Raw genomic sequence first — 19,109 nt, 5'->3', positions numbered from 1 at the left:
TTAGTAAAGCAGACAGGAGAAGTCAGTGGAACAAGAGGGAAATGCAGATTAAGGGAAGAAAAACCCAAAAGTGACAGCATAGAAACAAAGAAAAAGAGAGAGAAGTGACATAGAGCAGTAGTTCCCAACTGTTTTGGTGTGGCAACCCACAAGTCCAATTTTACTTGGTAGGTTGACCCTTCGTTTTATCGTCACATGAATTTTGGACCTTTGGTCTTTGGCAGCCATTGGCTGTGTGCATTTTAACTGCACGTTTGCCTAATTTATAACCACCTCAACAAAAATTTACTTAATGCTTCTATTAATGTGGAATTTGTTGAAATATTTATAGTACTTACAAAGTTATTCAGTTTTGTTCATGGGAACGTAAAAACACCAACCATCTAATTGCAGGATATTGCTCCGTAAGCTCTACAATTTTTATTCTAAAACGTTACTCAAGCAGCGTTAGATATAATGAACTAGTAAGCTTTTTAATCCTATTTACAATAGAGTCCATTTTGGCAAGCATCAGTGGGATGGCTGAGCTTGCATTTTGCCGATGAGTTGGTCAGTGATGGTTGTCAGACATACTCTCAAATCATTATTGTTACATTGGCTAATGCTTTTAATTATTATTTCACCTAAGCAAACTTCAGATCACCCTTGGCTCAACTACAAGCTGTTCTCTGCAGCAGATCTGGTGACAAGCACCTGCACATCACAGGCACCTATGCACACCCTGCATGAGCAGCCTGTGGCAAACTGTCAACAGCTCTGCCACCAGCAAGCAGCTCCCATGTGTTAAAATGTAAGCCTTGGGCTTTGCTGATGTTCAGTTACAAGTATCAACACATCATTATAATAGGCCAGCCAAACAAAAAGCTGTAAGGGATATTCATCCTATGAGTTAGGGATTACCGTATTTTTTGCTCTATAAGACTCACTTTTTCCCTCCTAAAAAGTAAGGGGAAATGTGTGTGCATCTTATGGAGCGAATGCAGGCTGCACAGCTATCCCAGAAGCTAGAACAGCAAGAGGGATTGCTGCTTTCACTGCGCAGCGATCCCTCTTGCTGTTCTGGCTTCTGAGATTCAGAATATTTTTTTTCTTGTTTTTCTCCTCCAAAAACTAGGTGCGTCTTGTGGTTTGGTGCGTCTTATAGAGCGAAAAATACGGTAAATGCAATAATTATTTGGGGTTTACTTACCAAGTCCATGACCCACTTGCCCAGTGGGCTGCAATCCACAGGCTGGGCATGGCTGGCTTAGAGGAGGTTTAGCCAGACTTTAGGGATAAGGAGCACACAGGGCGTCAGATATCTGACAGGGATGCTGAAACTTAATATTGTGAACCCTCTTGGTGGTAAAATAGCCTGATAAGGAACTGGCAAGCCTGCCACCACATTTGAAGCATGCTCCCAGTGGCGGAGGAGAGTGCGGAGGGAGTGCACAGCCCCTGGCAGTGCAATCCCGGTGGGGTACCATCGCGGCTGCACACACACACACACACACCCCGCTCTGGGCGCCACGCCCCCAGGGTGCACACCAGCCCTGCCCCCACCTGCTCTCCACCCCCCCCCCCAGTGCCGGAGCATGAAGCTCCGCCACTGTACCCTCCTTCTCCAAACCCAGGTAAATAGGCCACTGAATGGAAACAGGATCAGGCAATGGTGAAGGCAAGCCCTTTGAGGCCCGGTGGGTGTCTGGTGCACGACCGCTTGGAGAACACAGAAACCACTAGTCTTTTGGATGTGGTTGCTTGGCTTGTGCACAAAGAATTTAGTGTGAAAATGTTCATGCATTCCTAGTACCTTCTTTGAAACGAGATGTAAAAGAGACAAGGGGAGGGGCAAGCAAGAGTGCAAGGACTTAAAAGGCTGTTCTTGATCCAGCAAACCTTGATTCAGTGAACTGAGATCATTACCCAGAGCCAGGGGTCAGCAAACTGTTTCGGCAGGGGGCCGGTCCACGGTCCCTCAGACCTTTTGAAGGGGGGGAAATGAACGAATTCCTATGCCCCACAAATAACCCAGAGATGCAATTTAAATAAAAGGGCACATTCTACTCATGTAAAAACACACTGATTCCCGGACCGTCCGCGGGCTGGATTTAGAAGACGATTGGGCCAGATCCAGCCCCCGGGCCTTAGTTTGCCTACCAATGCCCCAGACCATTGACTTTGAGAATAGGAACATGGGCTTATTGTGTAAAGCAGAGGCAGTTAACCTGTGGCCCTCTAGATGCCATTGTATCCCAACACCCATCAGCACCAGCCAGCATGGCCAATAGTCAGGGAAGATTGGAGTTGTAGTCTAGCTCCAATCTGGGGGGCCAAACATTAGCCACCATGGTGGTGTAAGGGCCAGACAGTGCATATGTTCACTAAGACTGGCAAACTGTTTCAAAGACCAACCTTCACAAAGAAATCAACTAAGGAGGAGGGCAGGCATGACTCAGAAATACATGCACTTACTTAGCACAATGCCAAATGATTTTATTTTTTATTTTGTAATGATAGAGCACCTCTACTTTGCAAAGTATATCCCCACTTTCAAATCCTTTGAAGTCTTTGTATTATTATTTGGCTGAGCTGAGGTTCAGCAATTCTTCAGTTCCCTCTCCCCCACTTACCTTGATTTGTCAGCGAGTCTCAGGAATAACAGCAGTAATCCTTGTGTTGGTACCAACAAAATCAAAATGTCTGTTTCAGTACAAATGGTGAAAAGCAGTGATAAAACCTACACTAGTGTATTTTTGTACAAAAGGACATATATATACTGTTTATTGAGAATAATCTCAGTTTACACAAGATTTATTTTTTATATTTATATATATATTTATATGGTATATTATAAAACAGATTTCATAAATTACCTGCATCTAATTGACTATGGTCAAATCAATTTCCCATTAAAAGTCAATCAAAAAAATTGACCCTGGTTAATCAGCTAAAAAGTTATTATTAGAAATGTAGAAAAAAGTTATGAAAGTGTTTGCATCACTCAGTATTTGTTGTTCTTGGTTATTTGACTTGACTCATCAGTAGAACTTGACATTACATAGACTTAAATTTGAAGACATGCAATAAACAGAACATATCACAGTAGAGCAAAACAAGATTTCTTTGGTGAGCCAGACGCTGATATATATAAAAAATTAACAAGGTTTCTAAAGTTCTTTCACAAAAAAACCCCAAAATATTCACATTACACACCATACAAAATAGAATACAAATAGTGAAAAAAGTATTATGGGTATAGAAAAGGAAAGAAATGTACAGTTCAAAACAGTGGTAGCTTTTTATGAGAGACCATGATTCTTCTCAATGTGATTTTATATTTCACAAAACTGGTCCCAGTCTGGGAACCCCTGGGCCTTTGTAAGAGTGAAGCTACTGAATGTGCAACAAAATGAAGCTATATATTGTTTATGCTCATTGTATACCTTTGGTGAGCAAGCTTACCTGCCAACTACCTCTGTCTTAACATGGAAGGTTAGCACACCTATTGCCCACAGCATGGTTCAGTTTTGCTTCTGATCATCACACAACAGGGCACCTGAAATGGGATCTCACCACTCCTCTCCAACTCTGGTTTTTTGGCCAGCCAGATATTGTGCATCATTGTCTTGAAGCTCATTTAATAAATGGCCCAGTTTCTTTTAGATTCCTCCATATTTTGTTTGCAGAATGTTGCACAGGGGAAAGATACTGTGTTAATCTACCATAGATTCACACATTATTTAATCAGTCTATGGTTACCACAAGTTCTCAGGGTGCATTCATTCAGCTGAAAGAGGTTTCAGGCAGTGGGAAACTGTAAACTACCTAGGGGAACATGCCAAAATCAGAGTTACTATTTGTTTTCTTACATTTTATCCTGCCTCTCTTCTATCATGGCACCAAAGGACCCAGGAAGTCTTCCCATCCAGGCACTGAGTTGCTTAGTGTCAGCAAAATGTGCCTTCAGACCATAACCTGGGACTTGAGAGGAAGCCCTTTACAAGTAAATAATCCACACCACTTGAGGCTGCATCTATATGAAATTCTAGCCGCACAACATTTATGTGGGAAGACACATTGCTGCACCAATCCAGGGCCAGTTTCCTGACTTGTGAGAGTACACGTGAGCTCTGTTCACAACTATAGCTACATCACATACTAAACGTACACAACAGAATTGGATTATGAAGAGGTCAGTCTATCAGCTAGCCCTTACTGATTAATGTTACCTTCTACTTACAAACTTCACATGTACTGATACAACTAGAATATTTTTCTTCTTTAATACGCTTTTGGACAGAACATTTCAGATCTTTTCTTCTCTCCTCAACAAAGATAAAAACAGAATATTGCAACTGGGGGGATTCTTTTGGGCCAGATAGGACCATACTTGTTCGAAGATCCACCATTTGTGCCTGACGCAGAGAGTGTACATTACATCCCCCTGCACACTCCTGGAATGCCTATACTGCTTCTCTGATATCACCAGGCATCCATGCAGAGCAGACCCATTTTTGTGTGGTCGATATCCCAGATAAAATCCAGAAATTGTCCTGTGTTAGACTTGATGCACAAGGCCAGATTAGAATGTCACACACTTGTGTGGGCAGTGGCAACTTTGGAGGTGAGGAAGGCATACCAGAAGTGTGGAGAGGGAAGACACACCCTTGCTTCCCAGGCATGGCATGGACCTGGAGATAAGATACTTCTAGCCCTTGAAAGTACCGACCCAGCCTAGCCCTTAGAAAGTACCACTTTCTACAATTAGTGTACCCCACCTGGCCATGGAAGATGAATCGAGAAGAGCTAAGGAGACATATCCCCTCCTTAAACTAGGCCTGTTAGGCAGAAAAATCTACAATAGTTCTAGGAACACAGAGATTATTCACAACTCAAGGTACTGATTGCTTACAAGTCACACAGCTCTCACTCATGATCCCATTTATTATATAGATATAGATATATTCTCTCAAGTCAAGTCAAAAACATTTGAAGCCAACTCTAGTTCTCCCAAATGCATCAGGATGAGCTTGGAGGCTGAAAACAAGCTACCAAGCTATTTCAAGATAAAAAGAACATCCAATAAATTATATCAGTATGGCTTACTTCATTTATTTAGGTACGCTTCACAGCTGCAGCATTCATACACAAACATTCATTACTTTATAAAAGGATTAAAAATGGTTATATATATTTATATATACAAAATTATTTACTTTTTCGTTTGTTCGGGGGTTTTTGTACAACAAAAGTTGTAGGTCTATCGTATCTCCATCTTAAAATGCAGAGAGCTGTAATGTAGACCCACGGTTAGTGTTGTAAAAGTCATCGTTAAAAAAAAAAAGTGGCCCTGGTTGAGATTTACTGTATTAGCACTTATTATTGTTATTATTATTATTATTATTGTTATTCCTACAGGCCCTCCTTGTCATTTTTTTAAAAAGTCCTCCAGGCAAGTCCCTTTTCAATCAGTGCCAATGCTGAAAAGGACGGAAGTCAAGTTCCACATTGCAGTCCATTGTTCAGGGTTGTTCCTGCTTGCTGTGCTCCTTATGTGTAAGGTTTCATCACACAGTTCTCTATGGACCTCTGCTGGGAAAGAGCAGTGTTCCTCTGCTTCTTTGCTCATCTTCAGCCATTGCAACAGCCGTTTTCTCCCATGGTTACAAAAAGAAAAGAGAGAGCAGACTGCAATTTACACTTATTTTCAGCCTGATGAAGTACCTCAAGACAAACAAACAAACAAAAAACGATTAAAGACCTCTGAGGCCAAATAGCCATAAATAAACTTGAACTTAGTGTGACATTTCATTGTATATACAGGGTTGCTGTTCTTTTAACGTAACACACATTAAAACACCATTAAATCATCTTATTTACATTATCATTGGTGCTAAAATGGAAGAGTTTTAATTATTATAGGACGCTGGGACAGGGACTCTAATGTTCCCTCATCAATGACATATGAACATTAACATGCTATAGATGGCTGGCAATGTCTCCCTTTTCGATTTTTGCATTTGTAGCAATCACAGATGTGTGCTGAGAGTTCTGAGGTCCTTAAGTTTTCAAAAAAATAAAAATGCTTGGTAATACTCCTATAATTGATTTTTAAAAAGGCACAGTTAAGTTAGGACTTTGGCTGGCATGGAGAACATCCCGCTTTTGCCAGAGTGCGTTCAGCGCCTTGAATCCTGCCATGTCCTGATCCAACGATGAAAATGTTTTGATGAATTTAATGAGTTTCCCTTTCCTGGTGAAGAATGTTTATAATAATATTTCTTAGAGTAAGTCCTTTGGAATGAGGATGCTGGAAACAAAAGAGAAAGAAAAGAAGGAAAATGTTGTAAGCATGCCAGCAAAACTAGAAGCATGATGAAGAGATGCACTGTGTTAGACACACAACTCAGGTTCGGACATTTCCTGACCAGTGTAGAGTCTTTGTGTGGTGGAGGAGAGGGCATGGAGGTAACATGGGTGTTCACACATTACATTCAACGAGGGTACAGTCTGTGAAACTGGGAGCACAAATAGTTGAGCTACACACTCATACAGTACTGTATGTGTGTTGCTCAGCAAGTGTACAGTCTGTGTACCTGCCTATATAACAGCAGAGCTCTTCATATGAACAAGTGTACACTCTTTCACACAAATGTTTGTACAAGTGCAAAGATGGCTTGTACTGTATTCAGGGTAACCTGTGAACCATCCTAGAGTCACATGCAATTCAGGCTCTCTGTCTGGAAATCCAATTGTGCAGATGTCCAATTGGCACAATTCTCCCACATCATAAAAATAAGATGATGGAATAAAATGAGCATCAGAATGGTCATACACCTGTATGGAAGGAACACCTGCATGAAATAACACTATCTACAGGGTAGAGTGGAGAGGTGTGTTGGGGCAGGGATGGTCTCTCCTCCTCCATGCAAAGACATTTGACAGACTGGTGAGGGTCTAGCCTGAACCTTGGCCATCACAAATCCCTTTGCATAGGCAACTCACGATTCATGCAGGTAATTTTAGGCAAATCCCATCGTCCATTCCCTTGGCACCGGATGATTGGAACATGGCGCTGGATAAAACCATCTTTGCAGTGGTATCTGATCAAGGAGTTTATTTCATAACGAGGCTTCATCTTCCCAAAAGTCTTTGCGTTTTCTACAACTGGGGGTTGGCCACAGGCAACTAAAAGTACAAATTCAGACTTATTGTCGGTTTTCTTCCACCCTACAACCTCAGACAAAGCTCCCTTCTCTCTCCAAAAAGCCCACTATTCAGACTGGGTTCTCAGTCATTTTTAGAGAGTTTGATGAAAGGGGACCCATAGCCTTCATTTTTAAAAACTAAATTAGTCAATCGGAAGTATAACTTAATTTGATTACAACAGTTTTCAACCTTTCCTAAATAGTCACTAGAAGTTTATAACATTGGAGGAAGGCTAGGAGGGCTCATGTGAAATCTCACCGGAACATCAGTAACATCAACGACCTGAGATGTCATGAGAGCATCCAAGAACAAGCATGCTTCGACGGCCTTGCCCCACAATCAAGGCACAGAGGTTAAAAGCTCTTTTCATGCCAGGTCTGCCTGGGTTACCCAGCACGAAAGAGCTTTTAAACTCTTTGTCTGATTTGGGGGGCAAGGCGCGCCAGCTCCAGAAAACTAGGGTTGCTCGGGGGGGGCAGTTCCAAGGGAGTAATTTGCATATAGGCATTTTTGCTCATATGAGGGAGCCTTGGAACCAAAGCCCCATGAGAAGGAACTCTGCTCTTTGAAGGATCTCACAAGTGGAACAACACAATCCTAACCACATCTACTCAGAAATAAAGCCTATTGAATTGAGTGCTGAATTAAAATAAGTGGAGTTAGGATGGCAGTCATATGTCATTGCCTTTTTCTCTTACACAGCTGAAACATGAAATTACAAGAAAGCTAAAGTAGGGATGAAGAATTCTACTTAGAGTGCATTCATTTGTTTCAGCATATTTTTAATAATGGCATGCAGCCAATTTCAATAACACAGCCAGCACTGATTTCTGCAGCACTAACATAGCTCGGCCTGCAATGAAATATGCTAGTCTTCAGACATTATGACTTGCACGTGTAAGTTCACAAGCCTGCACTTCTTGTGTATTTCATGTGGCAGTTTGTGACCCTGGTCTGAAAATCCTTACCTGTTCCTTTCTTGCAAGTGTAGGTGAGATGGTAGTTGCATGGTACATCGTTCCACTGGCCATTCTCATGCCAGATTATAACAACACAGTCTTCTCCAGAAGAAAAGAAACTGTCTGGCTGGTTTGGTCTCCAGTTTTCATATTGCTGAAGAAGATAAAGAAAAATACCAGAAGCATGGTTTAAAAGAAATTGAATTCAAGCAGGGCTTGCTAAGTTAAGGACGAATGAAATGTAAATATTTCCTTCCTCCTCGTAGTCCCAAGGAAAACCTGTCCTCTGAAGCTGCTATCTGCACTGGGAAGAAATTTTCCCCTGAAGTCAATAAAGTGTTCCCTCCCAATGCAAATAGCTGCTTCAGGGGGCGGATTTTCATCAGGATCACAGTAAATGGGGAAGGGTTCTCCACCCATTGGTATTCCACTAATTATCCTTCCCTGAGTACCATAGCTCTTATTTGATTTTTTTAAAAAAATGTGTACATTAAATACAGTAAGGTAAAGGTAAGGGACCCCAGACAGTGAAGTCCAGTCAAAGACGACTATGGGGTTGTGGTACTCATCTCACTTTCAGTCTGAGGGAGACAGTGTTTGTCCACAGACAGCTTTCTGGATCATGTGGTCAGCATGACTAAACTGCTTCTGGTGCAACGGGACACCATGACGGAAACCAGAGCGCATGGAAACACCGTTTGCTTTCCTGTTGCAGTGGTCCCTATTTATCTACTTGAATTGGTGTGCTTTTGAATTGCTAGGTTGGCAGGAGCTGGGACAGAGCAATGGGAGCTCACCCCGTCAAGAGTCTAACAAGGAAGCACCTATCAGAGATTGCCATGTGGACATTCTGTACTATCCAGTATGCACTACTACAGCCTTGTGTCTTGTTTCTCAAATAGCCCAGAGAGAGAAAATGCTTGCCTTACCAAGATATCCCTTTTTCATTTCTGTAATGCATAGCACTAGAATATGTTTCAAAACATATTCAAAACATATTGGGAAAGTTTGAGGGCACAAGGAGAAGGGGACAACAGAGGACGAGATTGTTGGACAGTGTTCTTGAAGCTACCAGCATGAATTTGACCAAACTGCGGGAGGCAGTGGAAGACAGGAGTGCCTGGTGCGCTCTGGTCCATGGGATCATGAAGAGTTGGACACGACTAAATGACTAAACAATAACAACGTTTCAAAACTCTTTATCTGAATAAATAGGACTACGGCAGAATAAGTACTACATTGTACTATTCTTTGTCTTGTGTACAGATACAGATATATGAGTAATCAGGAAAAGAGAGGGAGAATACTTGAAATCTTCTTAGCTTTTCTCTGTGGTGCTACAAAACTTTCATTTCAAGTAGAAATTAATGGTGGATAAAAATAAGTTTCTAGAAGAGCAAGAATCCTCATAAATACCTGGCATGTACCAGTCACTCTGTCCCTTAAATGGTCATAATGGCACAGTTCACAAGTGCTTTTATTTAATCTCAGTGCTTACTTCTTGGAGCTGGTCCACTTACATGTTTATAAAAAGCACAAATTGTTTTCCTTTAATTCTTTATCTAGTAATCCAAACATAATGTCTTTCTGAGAACATTTTACTAATAAAGTTAATGCACCACACAAAAGTGGTGCTTAATTATCCTGGCTGTGGAAAAGCGGAATATAGTATTTTGAATACTGTATAGTATTTTAGTGTCGTATTTCCTCCAGTATGTCAATAATGGCTTTTTATGTATACAGGCAAGTGAACTGTAGACTTCTAAATTGGGCTGCATTAAAAGTATTGTCTGTGCCAGGCTATAAAACATTTTAATTGCCATAAGGCTAGGGCTACAGTCTTATGCTTACTTATCTGTGAGTAAGACCCACTGAACTACAGAGTCTTTTTTCCTATGTAAATGTGCATAGAGTCAAACTATTCATTGATTATTCTTGCCTGGTATCATGGTATAATACACATTGGTCTTCTAGGAGATTCCAGCTAAACATCAGGAATAACTTTCTGACAGCAAGAGCTGCTTGACAGCAGAACAGACTCCCTCAGGGTCCTTTCCAACTCTACAATTCTATCCCAAGCAATGAATTGACTTGCTTTCTAACCAGGTGCAAAACTCTGAAAATAACTGCAAGAGTCAGGGCTTATTTTGCAAACCTCATCCAAAACTACTAAGTGACTTCAGTCACTCCGTAGCCAAACCTCTAAGTAACACCTTTTCCTCCAATAGCTGAACATTCATTTTAGTTTCCATATGCTAGTAGGGGATGCTGGTGGTCAACTCCTGGCAGAAATGGCAGCCCTGGGATTTCAAGACATTACATTCCAGCCAACAAAGATTCAAGAGCCTTTACATCAAGGGCCTGCAATAACAGCCGTGAGCCCTGGCTTGCATATGCTGCTGGCAAGGCCCTTCAGTCCCATGGAATGGATTTTGCAAGATTGCACCACATCCCCAGCCGTAACGTGCTGTTGCCTCACAGCTGATATCATCACTGCGCACATTTACTTTGGCTTTCTGACCTGCATGCTGCTTTTTACTAATGCCAGAACCACTTAACAGAGGAGGTTCCAGACTCCTGAAATGCTTTCTTAACTCTCCATGCTACACATATTGAACTTTTCCATTTCCTTATTTAGGCAAGCATCACTGATGGGGAGATAAGCCTTCAGAAACGGTTCCCTCGGCCCGCATTAAAACATGGCACAAGACAAGTGCATTGGAGGCTTGATTCCTCCTTTTACAAATATGGGTGGAAGTCAGGTTTAACTGATGCAGACCAGTTATTGGAAGATCCCAGTGCAGATGGTGCTCAGATGGCTCTGGTGAGGCAACTGTGGCCCTCCAGTTGTTGTTGGACTCCCAACTCCCATCAGTCCCAACTAACATGGCCAGTGACCAGGGATGGAGAGAACTGTAGCTCAACAATATCTAGAGGACCACAGGCTGCAAACCCCATATACGGCTCATATGATCAAGGCAAGTTTCACATTTTGCGACTACCTGTGCGGCACCACGTGCTTCTTGTTGTTGGCATTCGCCTGTCTCCAGAGATAATCGAGCACGCCTCTGGGGGTGAAGTCCAACTACTACATTAGCAACGCTGAAATTACCTCCCCTGGGTGCCCTGCAGTGTGTATGGAGGTTCTGGGCTGCCCAGACAACAAGGCCTCTCTTTTGGCCTCGTTGATGTGGTCCAAACAAAGCAGAGCAATATGTTGGGCGTCAGCTAGGCTGCAGGAATTTTTGGAAGGAGGTGTACAAGGCGCCATCCAGCTCTGCATTTGTGTAGGGTTTGCTCACAAACCTTTTCTTCTCCCAAAGATCTCCCGCAAGGCAGTGGAGGTTTAGCTTCAGTGTTTTCCTTCTCCAGGGGTACCAACTTGAATAAAATATTGGGGTGGCCCAGGTAAGTCCTGCCCTGCATAATTGATCCCATGCACCGTTTGAATGACAATGTCCATAAACTTTGGGAAGCCCAAGCCCTCTTAAATATTTTATGGGTGGGGTGAAGGGACTTCAGCCCCTAAGACTTGGCTCCTATGTTCTCTAAGATGGGCTACCTTCCCAGGTTGATGAGCCCCATCTGCCTCTCACTGCCCTCTACAGCATGTGCAGAAAGTGTCTTCATGACTGTTAGACGCACTATTGGTCTTGCCCACCCAACCCACTGGAGCCTGCCTTGGCATGCAGGAAAAATCTCTAACTCACTGAGGGTTTGAGACCCATTGGCTACCTCACCTAGTTTAGCCTGCCAGTCAAAACCATTTCCTGTGGTGTGGCCGCTGTCACTTGCTGACAGCTTTTAGGTAAGAGCTGAGTGCAGGCTGGGGACCAAAGGTAGGCAAACTACCCCAGAAGCAGCATAATATGCCCCCCCTCCCTAGTAGGATGGAAAATAATAGTAGATAGATTAACTTTCTGATGAGAAGAAAGGACCTCAATCTTTCACTAAGCTACACAACTACAATCTGCTGCAAGACTTAGGGGTTGGGATTTCAGCAACCACAGTATCAGTTAACTGATGCATGAGCAAGGCTGCTAATGGGAACGTGATCCAGATATATCTTTTAATAGATTTAGGTGAAAACGGACATCGTTTCATGGGAGCTTCTCCTGGTGTATTCATGGAAGTGTCTTGTGCAGAAGCTTTCAACTGATTTCCATCACCTAATTTCAACAGGGCTCCTGCAGGCAACATTGCTGTGGTTTGTGCTCCATGTCTTTGTACTTTCTATTTTATTCTATTTCTGTATTTTTCAAATAACACATGGAAGAGAAACAGAATGTTTCATTTCCAGTTTTGGCACAGAACAATGTCTTATATTTTTGAAGCTTAGCCAGCCAAATGAACAGGCGGATACAAAAACAATACCCCTTTCCCAGTTACTTTCCAGCTAAGTTACATCTTTGTATAAATGAAGAAATAAAGTGTTATGCTTTAATAGATGAATGACGCCACCAGCTAAAAGTCTCGCTTTTGTACTTAAATCAACCCAAGGATGATCCAGGTACAACAGCAAGCTTCCACAGATACAATGGCATGTGGGGGTATGTTCTGTGTGTGCAGAGTGGTGCTACTTGGGGATATATACAGGGCATCAAGAATGTGGAACAAAATGCACAGAGATCTTTACGGGAGTGATCCTCACATACAAGTGTCAACAGATGAGAACTGAAATGTGACATTTCCAGTCTTCTAACAAGTATATACAACTTGTCCCTAAGATCAGCTTCCATACCTGAGGACTGGAAAGTAGCCAATGTAACACCATTTTTTAAAAAAAATTAAAAAGGGATGGAGGGGAAGAGGATCCTTCTCCAGGTCACTTCTCTTAATATTAGTCTCTGGAAAACTGGTGGAAAGCACTCGTAAAGATAAAACAACATATGCCGAAGCAAAACCAGCATAACCCAGGATGCTGAGCTAGATGGTTAGATGTTCTCAACAGATTTTTGGTACTTCCAGCTTTGACATCCATTTGAACCCAAGCTCTCCTGTACCCCATTTCCTGAAAAACAAGTGGGTGCACTGCTGGCCCTACCATTAGGTTAACTGAAGCAGCTACCTTAGATGACAGATGCTGTTGTTGGGGAATCCTGCTAAAGGGAAGGAAAGCTGGGTAAAAATGGGGAGCGATCATGGAAGCACCATGTTCAAAGCCCATTTCCCAATACATGCAGAAATGGCACGATCCTATGGCAGCACATTGTCATCAGTTGGAGGGAAGGACACACTTTGCTCAACCTCTGGGCCTCCCCACAAGAAAAGAACAAAGCAATGGATTGTGGTTGCTTCACCAACAGGGGCTTCTCTCTAAGTTGATTAGTTTACAAGCTTTAATTAATTAAATAGTTCATCAATACATTGATTTTGCAAGTTAATTGAACAAGAGTTCTGAAGCCAAAAGCACACTGTCTTTGTTTTTTAGATGATGCAGATGTGTTGTAAAAGGCACCAGCATAGAAGAGGCAACCCCAGTTTGGGAGAATTCCTCATTTAAGATGGTGCATGCTACCCATATTTTTCAAACCCTGTAAAGTAGGTTAGGCTGAGGAACATTAACTGGCCCATGGTCAAGGATAGACTTAAATCTGCGACTCTCCAGTCCTAATTGGACATCCAAACTATAATCCCATGCTGGCTTTCACATAGATCTTTCTTGGTGAGATTCATTACAGGAAATTTAAGCTGCTTTCTGCATCGCCAACTAAGCACCACTTTCCAATAATTTATCATTCTTTCAGAGAAAGTATATACAGTAGTGTGGTCATTCCTTATTAGTTATAGGACTGTGTTCCTACTGCTACCCATTTCTATGGTATCTAACATTTAAGTTTCAGTTAAATTATACTGCTCCATGCCACAAGAGATACAGAAATCCTTTCTTGAAACTGCATTTAGGCAAAACAAGATAAAAACAACAATTGTTTTTGTTAGCTGCTTGCTAACTTTTGTCATTCACTCACAACGCACATCCAAAATATACAACTCTAGCTTTTCTTTCTTGAAATCTTTTGCATGTATCCTAACCTAGTCTAGCTTTATAGCAGCTTAGTTACTTGGGTAACCAATAAGTAATTCTCATGGCTCTTCAGTTGTTTGAATGTTGTCAAGGTGAATCTGTCCTGAACAGTATCTAAGCAATGCAATAGATACTGAATGATAACAGCTATCCCTTTTATCTCTGAAATCCCCACCAAGTGCCTGGGATCAATAGTTGGGATTTCACATTCCAGAGCAGTCAATGGGACAGAGTGTAATGAACCGCGACTAAATCAACTGCCAATGCAGAAAGCATAATTACTTGACCGTTGTGTGAGAAACCAATGAGCATCCAATATCAAGTATGTGGTTCTTTCTAATAAACACGTCCCAAAATTAAGTAAGTCAGTCATTTAATTTTCAGCTTCTTTAAATGCTTCCTTAAGAGAACTGAGGTTTTCTTTCCCTTCCTTCCACTATCCCCTGGAAATTTTTGTCTATGTGCACAGGGGGGATGTTACAAGCCTTTCATAAAACCCAAGGAGCCAAGGACACCTTCAAAGCAAAGCAAAATAAGCCTAGCATTTATCAGTGAGTGCTTTAAAATTGAACACCGGAAACCTTCATTAACTAGTGTTGTCTTTCCCATAATCCCTCCTATCTATTAGGGGAAAAACTCTTCCACTGAGGCAGATAAGACCTTTCAGGTTTTTATCTAGAAAGTGTGCTTCCTACATGGGTAAATTTCTTCTGAAGTTTATTTAACTTCAAGTAAAGTCCTTCCATTGCCCACATGAACAGCTGGTTTGTCTGCAAGTTGACCTATCAAGGGTGCCCTTAGTTTAGTAAGTTCAGACTGAGCTGATTCATAATGAACTAAGCATGGCTTTGGTTCCACTGAAGGCAGCTTTTAATTAGTATAACACTGCACATTGCCCATGGCACTTTTTAGATGTAGTAAAAACAAACACGGTTTTTAAATGCACACCTAATGCGTGCAAGCTACAAACATTTTTATCAACATGTACTATATAGGTACAATGATAAGAGAGTCAAGAGACTTGTCAGAAATAGGTCGCAGTGTATTCAATGGGGCATCACAGTTTGCATCACAGGGGTAGGGAACCTGTGGCCCTCCCATCCCTGGTTGGGCTGATGGGATATGAAGTCCAACAAGAGCTGGAGACCCACTAGTTGGTGTTTAAGATCAATGGCTAAGTGTACCAGTTTGACAGATGCGTTGTCTCCTTCACATGTTATTATGTACATTCAAAAATCGTAAGCACACACAAAAACAGTGTGTTTAGGAGTCATGTGTTTGTACAGTGTAACCAGCAGGTTTTGCCAGACTTGAAAAAGTGTACAAACTCCACCTTCCCCTTCTGAATCAAGGCAGAGATGTTGCACAGAACAGAAGGAAGATATTCTCCCATCCCAACAGCTACCATTGATGAACCTATGTGTGCTGCCAATATTCACACACAGAGGTGGGAAAAGACAAATGTATCATTGGAATTCCCCAGGAGGCTGCAATGAATCCGGCGAGGATAGACCTAATCTAGTTGCATGGTTAAACGTGCCACTCTGAGTAAAAGAATAAGAGAGTTGATGGAAACATTCAGAAAGCAGATCTGCATACTTTAATGCACGACAGACAAAAAGTTATACAAGTCTCTACTTTGGATGTGCCACCCACATAAAATCTTATTAGCTCCCTCCTACTGGAGTCTGCTGATTGGACTAGGGTAAATATTACTTGTGTACCTCAGGTACACTGAGTTTTGCACACCAGACACCTGAGAATTCTCCATATGAAAGGGCCTAACATGACTTATTAGGATGTGGGATACTATTAAATTTCTGACTGCATGCCAGATTTTAAGCCTGTGGATCTCTCAGCACATATATCTTCCGAGATACGTTTTCCACATGTCTCGCAATGATTTCCTGGTATAAAAAAGTGCCTTATGTAAAAAAAATAAAAAATAAAATGCTCTGAATTTGTATTTTGCTATTGGGGAGCAATCATTTGGAGATTTAAAGCTATTATCCACTGAAACTTGAAGAGATCAGCTCAGTGTAAATGCTTATTCAGCGTCACGGAAAATCCCCACTAGATGGAGCTGTTTACTCGTTGCTGAACCAAGATAATAAACGCCCTTGATTAAAGGAGGTTAAGAGCTTTAATACACCGGAAAGATGTGATTCCTTTAGTGCTCAGCACAAATACCAAGGAAATCAATCACAATCTTCCCATTGCCTTCTGCGAGCTTCGTGTGCTTAATGGTATGGTGTCTCTAGCTGGGAGAGGAAACAAGAAGGAAGAACAAAGAGAGGAACTGGGTTTGTAGAGCAAGTCTTAATAAAATGCAGATTCAAGCAACTGGTTTTGTTACATCAGCAGTTTACAAAAAACAACAACAAACCATTCAACACTGAAGACTACACTCAAAAATTCCCATTTCAGACATTTGTGCCATAGTATCACAACAGGCAACAGGACCCACCCTACCATTAGGCAAAGGGGGGCAGCCACCTCAGATGGAAGATACAGGGGAGCAGGCAGTGGCTACAAGGTGCTGAGTGACAGATTTGTGTGTCCCACACAGCCTGCTCTGCACTCTCTAAGCCCAGCTGCTGTCCTCTGTTACGGATATGGTGGAGGATGCTGTCCTGTCACAAGTGTTGAAAGATTTGACCGCCACTCCAGTCAGCTTCTGGGATGGGGTGCCACCATGCTTTTTGCCCCAGGCAGCAAAATATCTTGGGCCAGCCCTGTCAGACAATGAAGAAACAGCCTGCCTACATATCCCTCCTACACAATTTATGGGTCTCTGTGATTAAAATGGCTTTTCCAACTTGTCACAACTATAACATGATAAACAGCAGACAATTCAGTTAGCTTTGCAAAAGCATAATTAACAATTAAAAAAAAATCCAGTTATACCAAATGGCAATCATAAAAGCAGCACCTTGCAGCCTTTCCAAAAAAACAGGAAGAGGCCAAGGAAAGCAAGAACACTTCACAGTCTCAGGACAACCACCACAAAGGCCTGTTTTTCACAGCACATATTATTGGCTCACATGGCAAGGTTGGATCTGAAGCATGCAGCTGGTACTGGGAGATGAAGTCACGGAGGTATATTAGTCTGAGTCTTTGAAGAACTGAGGATTTTAAAACTAAGGCCTTGAACATTTATCCAATGAAAATAGGTACATCCTAAGTGGGACATTCTGGAGTCAAATAAGAAACTGGGACGGCTTCTCTAAATCAGGGACGTTTCTGGAAAAGAGGGACACTTCCAGGCTAAATCTGCTTCTGCCTTCTAAGATTCATTTGTTCCAGCTGAAAGATTAAAAAACAAAGCAAAATGCCCATATATGTGCTGTTTGAAGGTAATGGGCTACCTTGTTTCACTAAGCAAAAATTCCAAACAAATGCCTGTGTGAGTGGCCTCTTTACTAGTTTGAGCAAAATAAACACAATTTTGTCACCAAACAATATATTTCAAGTAATTATAGTGGCATGCTTCCCCCTCCTCTTCCTCAGAGTAGGTCAAATGGGTATCTTAAATTGAAGCCGTACCAACCAAAAATGAAAATATTTGCTAAGTTTTAAAATCCTTTTATTCGAGGGTCCCGGGGGTCTTTGGCACAACAGGCTTTTTGTCTGCAGTCTGCCTGCAGCACTCTCAAGCGGGGGTTGTTTGTTTTATTTAACTCTCCCAGGCAACTTTCTTCCATGGAAGGCTCACAGTCTCTCTCCCCTCCCCACCTTCCTTTATACTCTCTCTGAAAGGGGCACAGGCACAGATTTGTGTAGGGTAAAACTGAAGAAAGAAAGAAAGAAAGAAAGAAAGAAAGAAAGAAAGAAAGAAAGAAAGAAAGAAAAAATGCTTTGTTCTTTTCGCATAAAGAACTTCTGTTTCCTTTTGTTGCAACATTGCCTCTTCCCATTGGCATCCTGAAAACCCATATTATAAACATGTGAAATGTGTCTGCATGGAAGGGAAGCGAAATGAGCATAGGTCTCTGGACAGTTTTAAAGTGGCAATGCGCCTGTTTCCTTGCTGCCAGCAAGCCAGGGGTGAGACACAATCTGGCTGCAGAGACCAGTCTGCTCGTTTAATAAAGCACTAATCTTGTGTAATGTGAGTGAGCTCACTGCCATACAAAGTACTAATTATCAGCAGCGTTTTCCAAAGGATATGAATAACTCCCCCCTGTGAGAAAGAGGCCCAGCGCACAACCCCGAGTAGCTGTAAGTAGTTAATCCATAACATGAATGGTTCCAGTGGACTCCTTTACAGCTTCGCCTGCTTGCAAAGGTCCCGAATAGCAAAATGGTAACCATCCAAGTTCAGTGGAAAATGTGCCAAAAACAATACCTGCTTTTTTTCTGTTTACATGGTTAGGCTTTGCTGATATCAAAGTTGGCACTCGCCAATCTAATTGAATTATTTGAAATGCAATTTCCCTACAAGGTTTTTAAACACCTCCTAATGATGTCTGAAGGGGGCTATTTACTCACGGCATGTGCATATCTTTTTCTTCTTTTTCTTTTAAAGAATTCAAGTAATTAAAAGGGGGAAGCAGCAGAACTTTAGGAACTCAAACCTTAGAGACAGGAATTGTTTGATCAACAGATGCCCCTGTGTTTATATGATAAAGGCTTTCCCCCCAGTTTGGGCAGCAACCCAGGCTTGTCAAGACTTGAATCATAAAATTCCCATGTGCTTCTAAGGAAACCCCAGGAAATCCAACAGGACTGAAATGTGAAGAACCCATGGTCAAATCCTTTTGTAGTTCAGATTTCACATGGCACCATGGCTTGTAGAGTGGAACCTCAGGTTAAGTACTTAATTCATTCCGGAGGTCTGTTCTTAATCTGAAACTGTTCTTAACCTGAAGCACAACTTTAGCTAATGGGGTCTCCTGCTGCTGCCGCCTTGCAATTTCTGTTCTCATCCTGAA

The 19,109-nt window shown here is 41.9% G+C and overlaps 1 protein-coding gene across 5 annotated transcripts in view; it reads right to left on the bottom strand.

Annotated features, from left to right (window-relative positions):
- Positions 1–5,072: 5,072 nt before the first annotated feature.
- The window catches only part of VCAN (versican), a 126,438-nt gene continuing 112,401 nt past the window's right edge, over positions 5,073–19,109 (bottom strand). For all 5 annotated transcript variants that reach the window (XM_083576423.1, XM_083576425.1, XM_083576426.1 and 2 more), the window contains 3 exons: positions 8,160–8,304; positions 6,988–7,170; positions 5,073–6,292 (listed from right to left, as the gene is read on the bottom strand). In XM_083576423.1, the coding sequence (XP_083432549.1) occupies positions 6,162–6,292; positions 6,988–7,170; positions 8,160–8,304 (459 nt within the window). In that variant the 3' untranslated portion in view covers positions 5,073–6,161. The remainder of the gene's footprint in view (positions 6,293–6,987; positions 7,171–8,159; positions 8,305–19,109) is intronic.

Source organism: Podarcis filfolensis, assembly GCF_964270895.1.
Source record: "Podarcis filfolensis genome assembly, chromosome: 11".
NCBI classification, from domain to species: Eukaryota; Metazoa; Chordata; class Lepidosauria; order Squamata; family Lacertidae; genus Podarcis; species Podarcis filfolensis.
The sequence above is the reverse complement of the archived record's forward strand: the minus strand, read 5'-3'. Positions and strand labels throughout refer to the sequence as shown.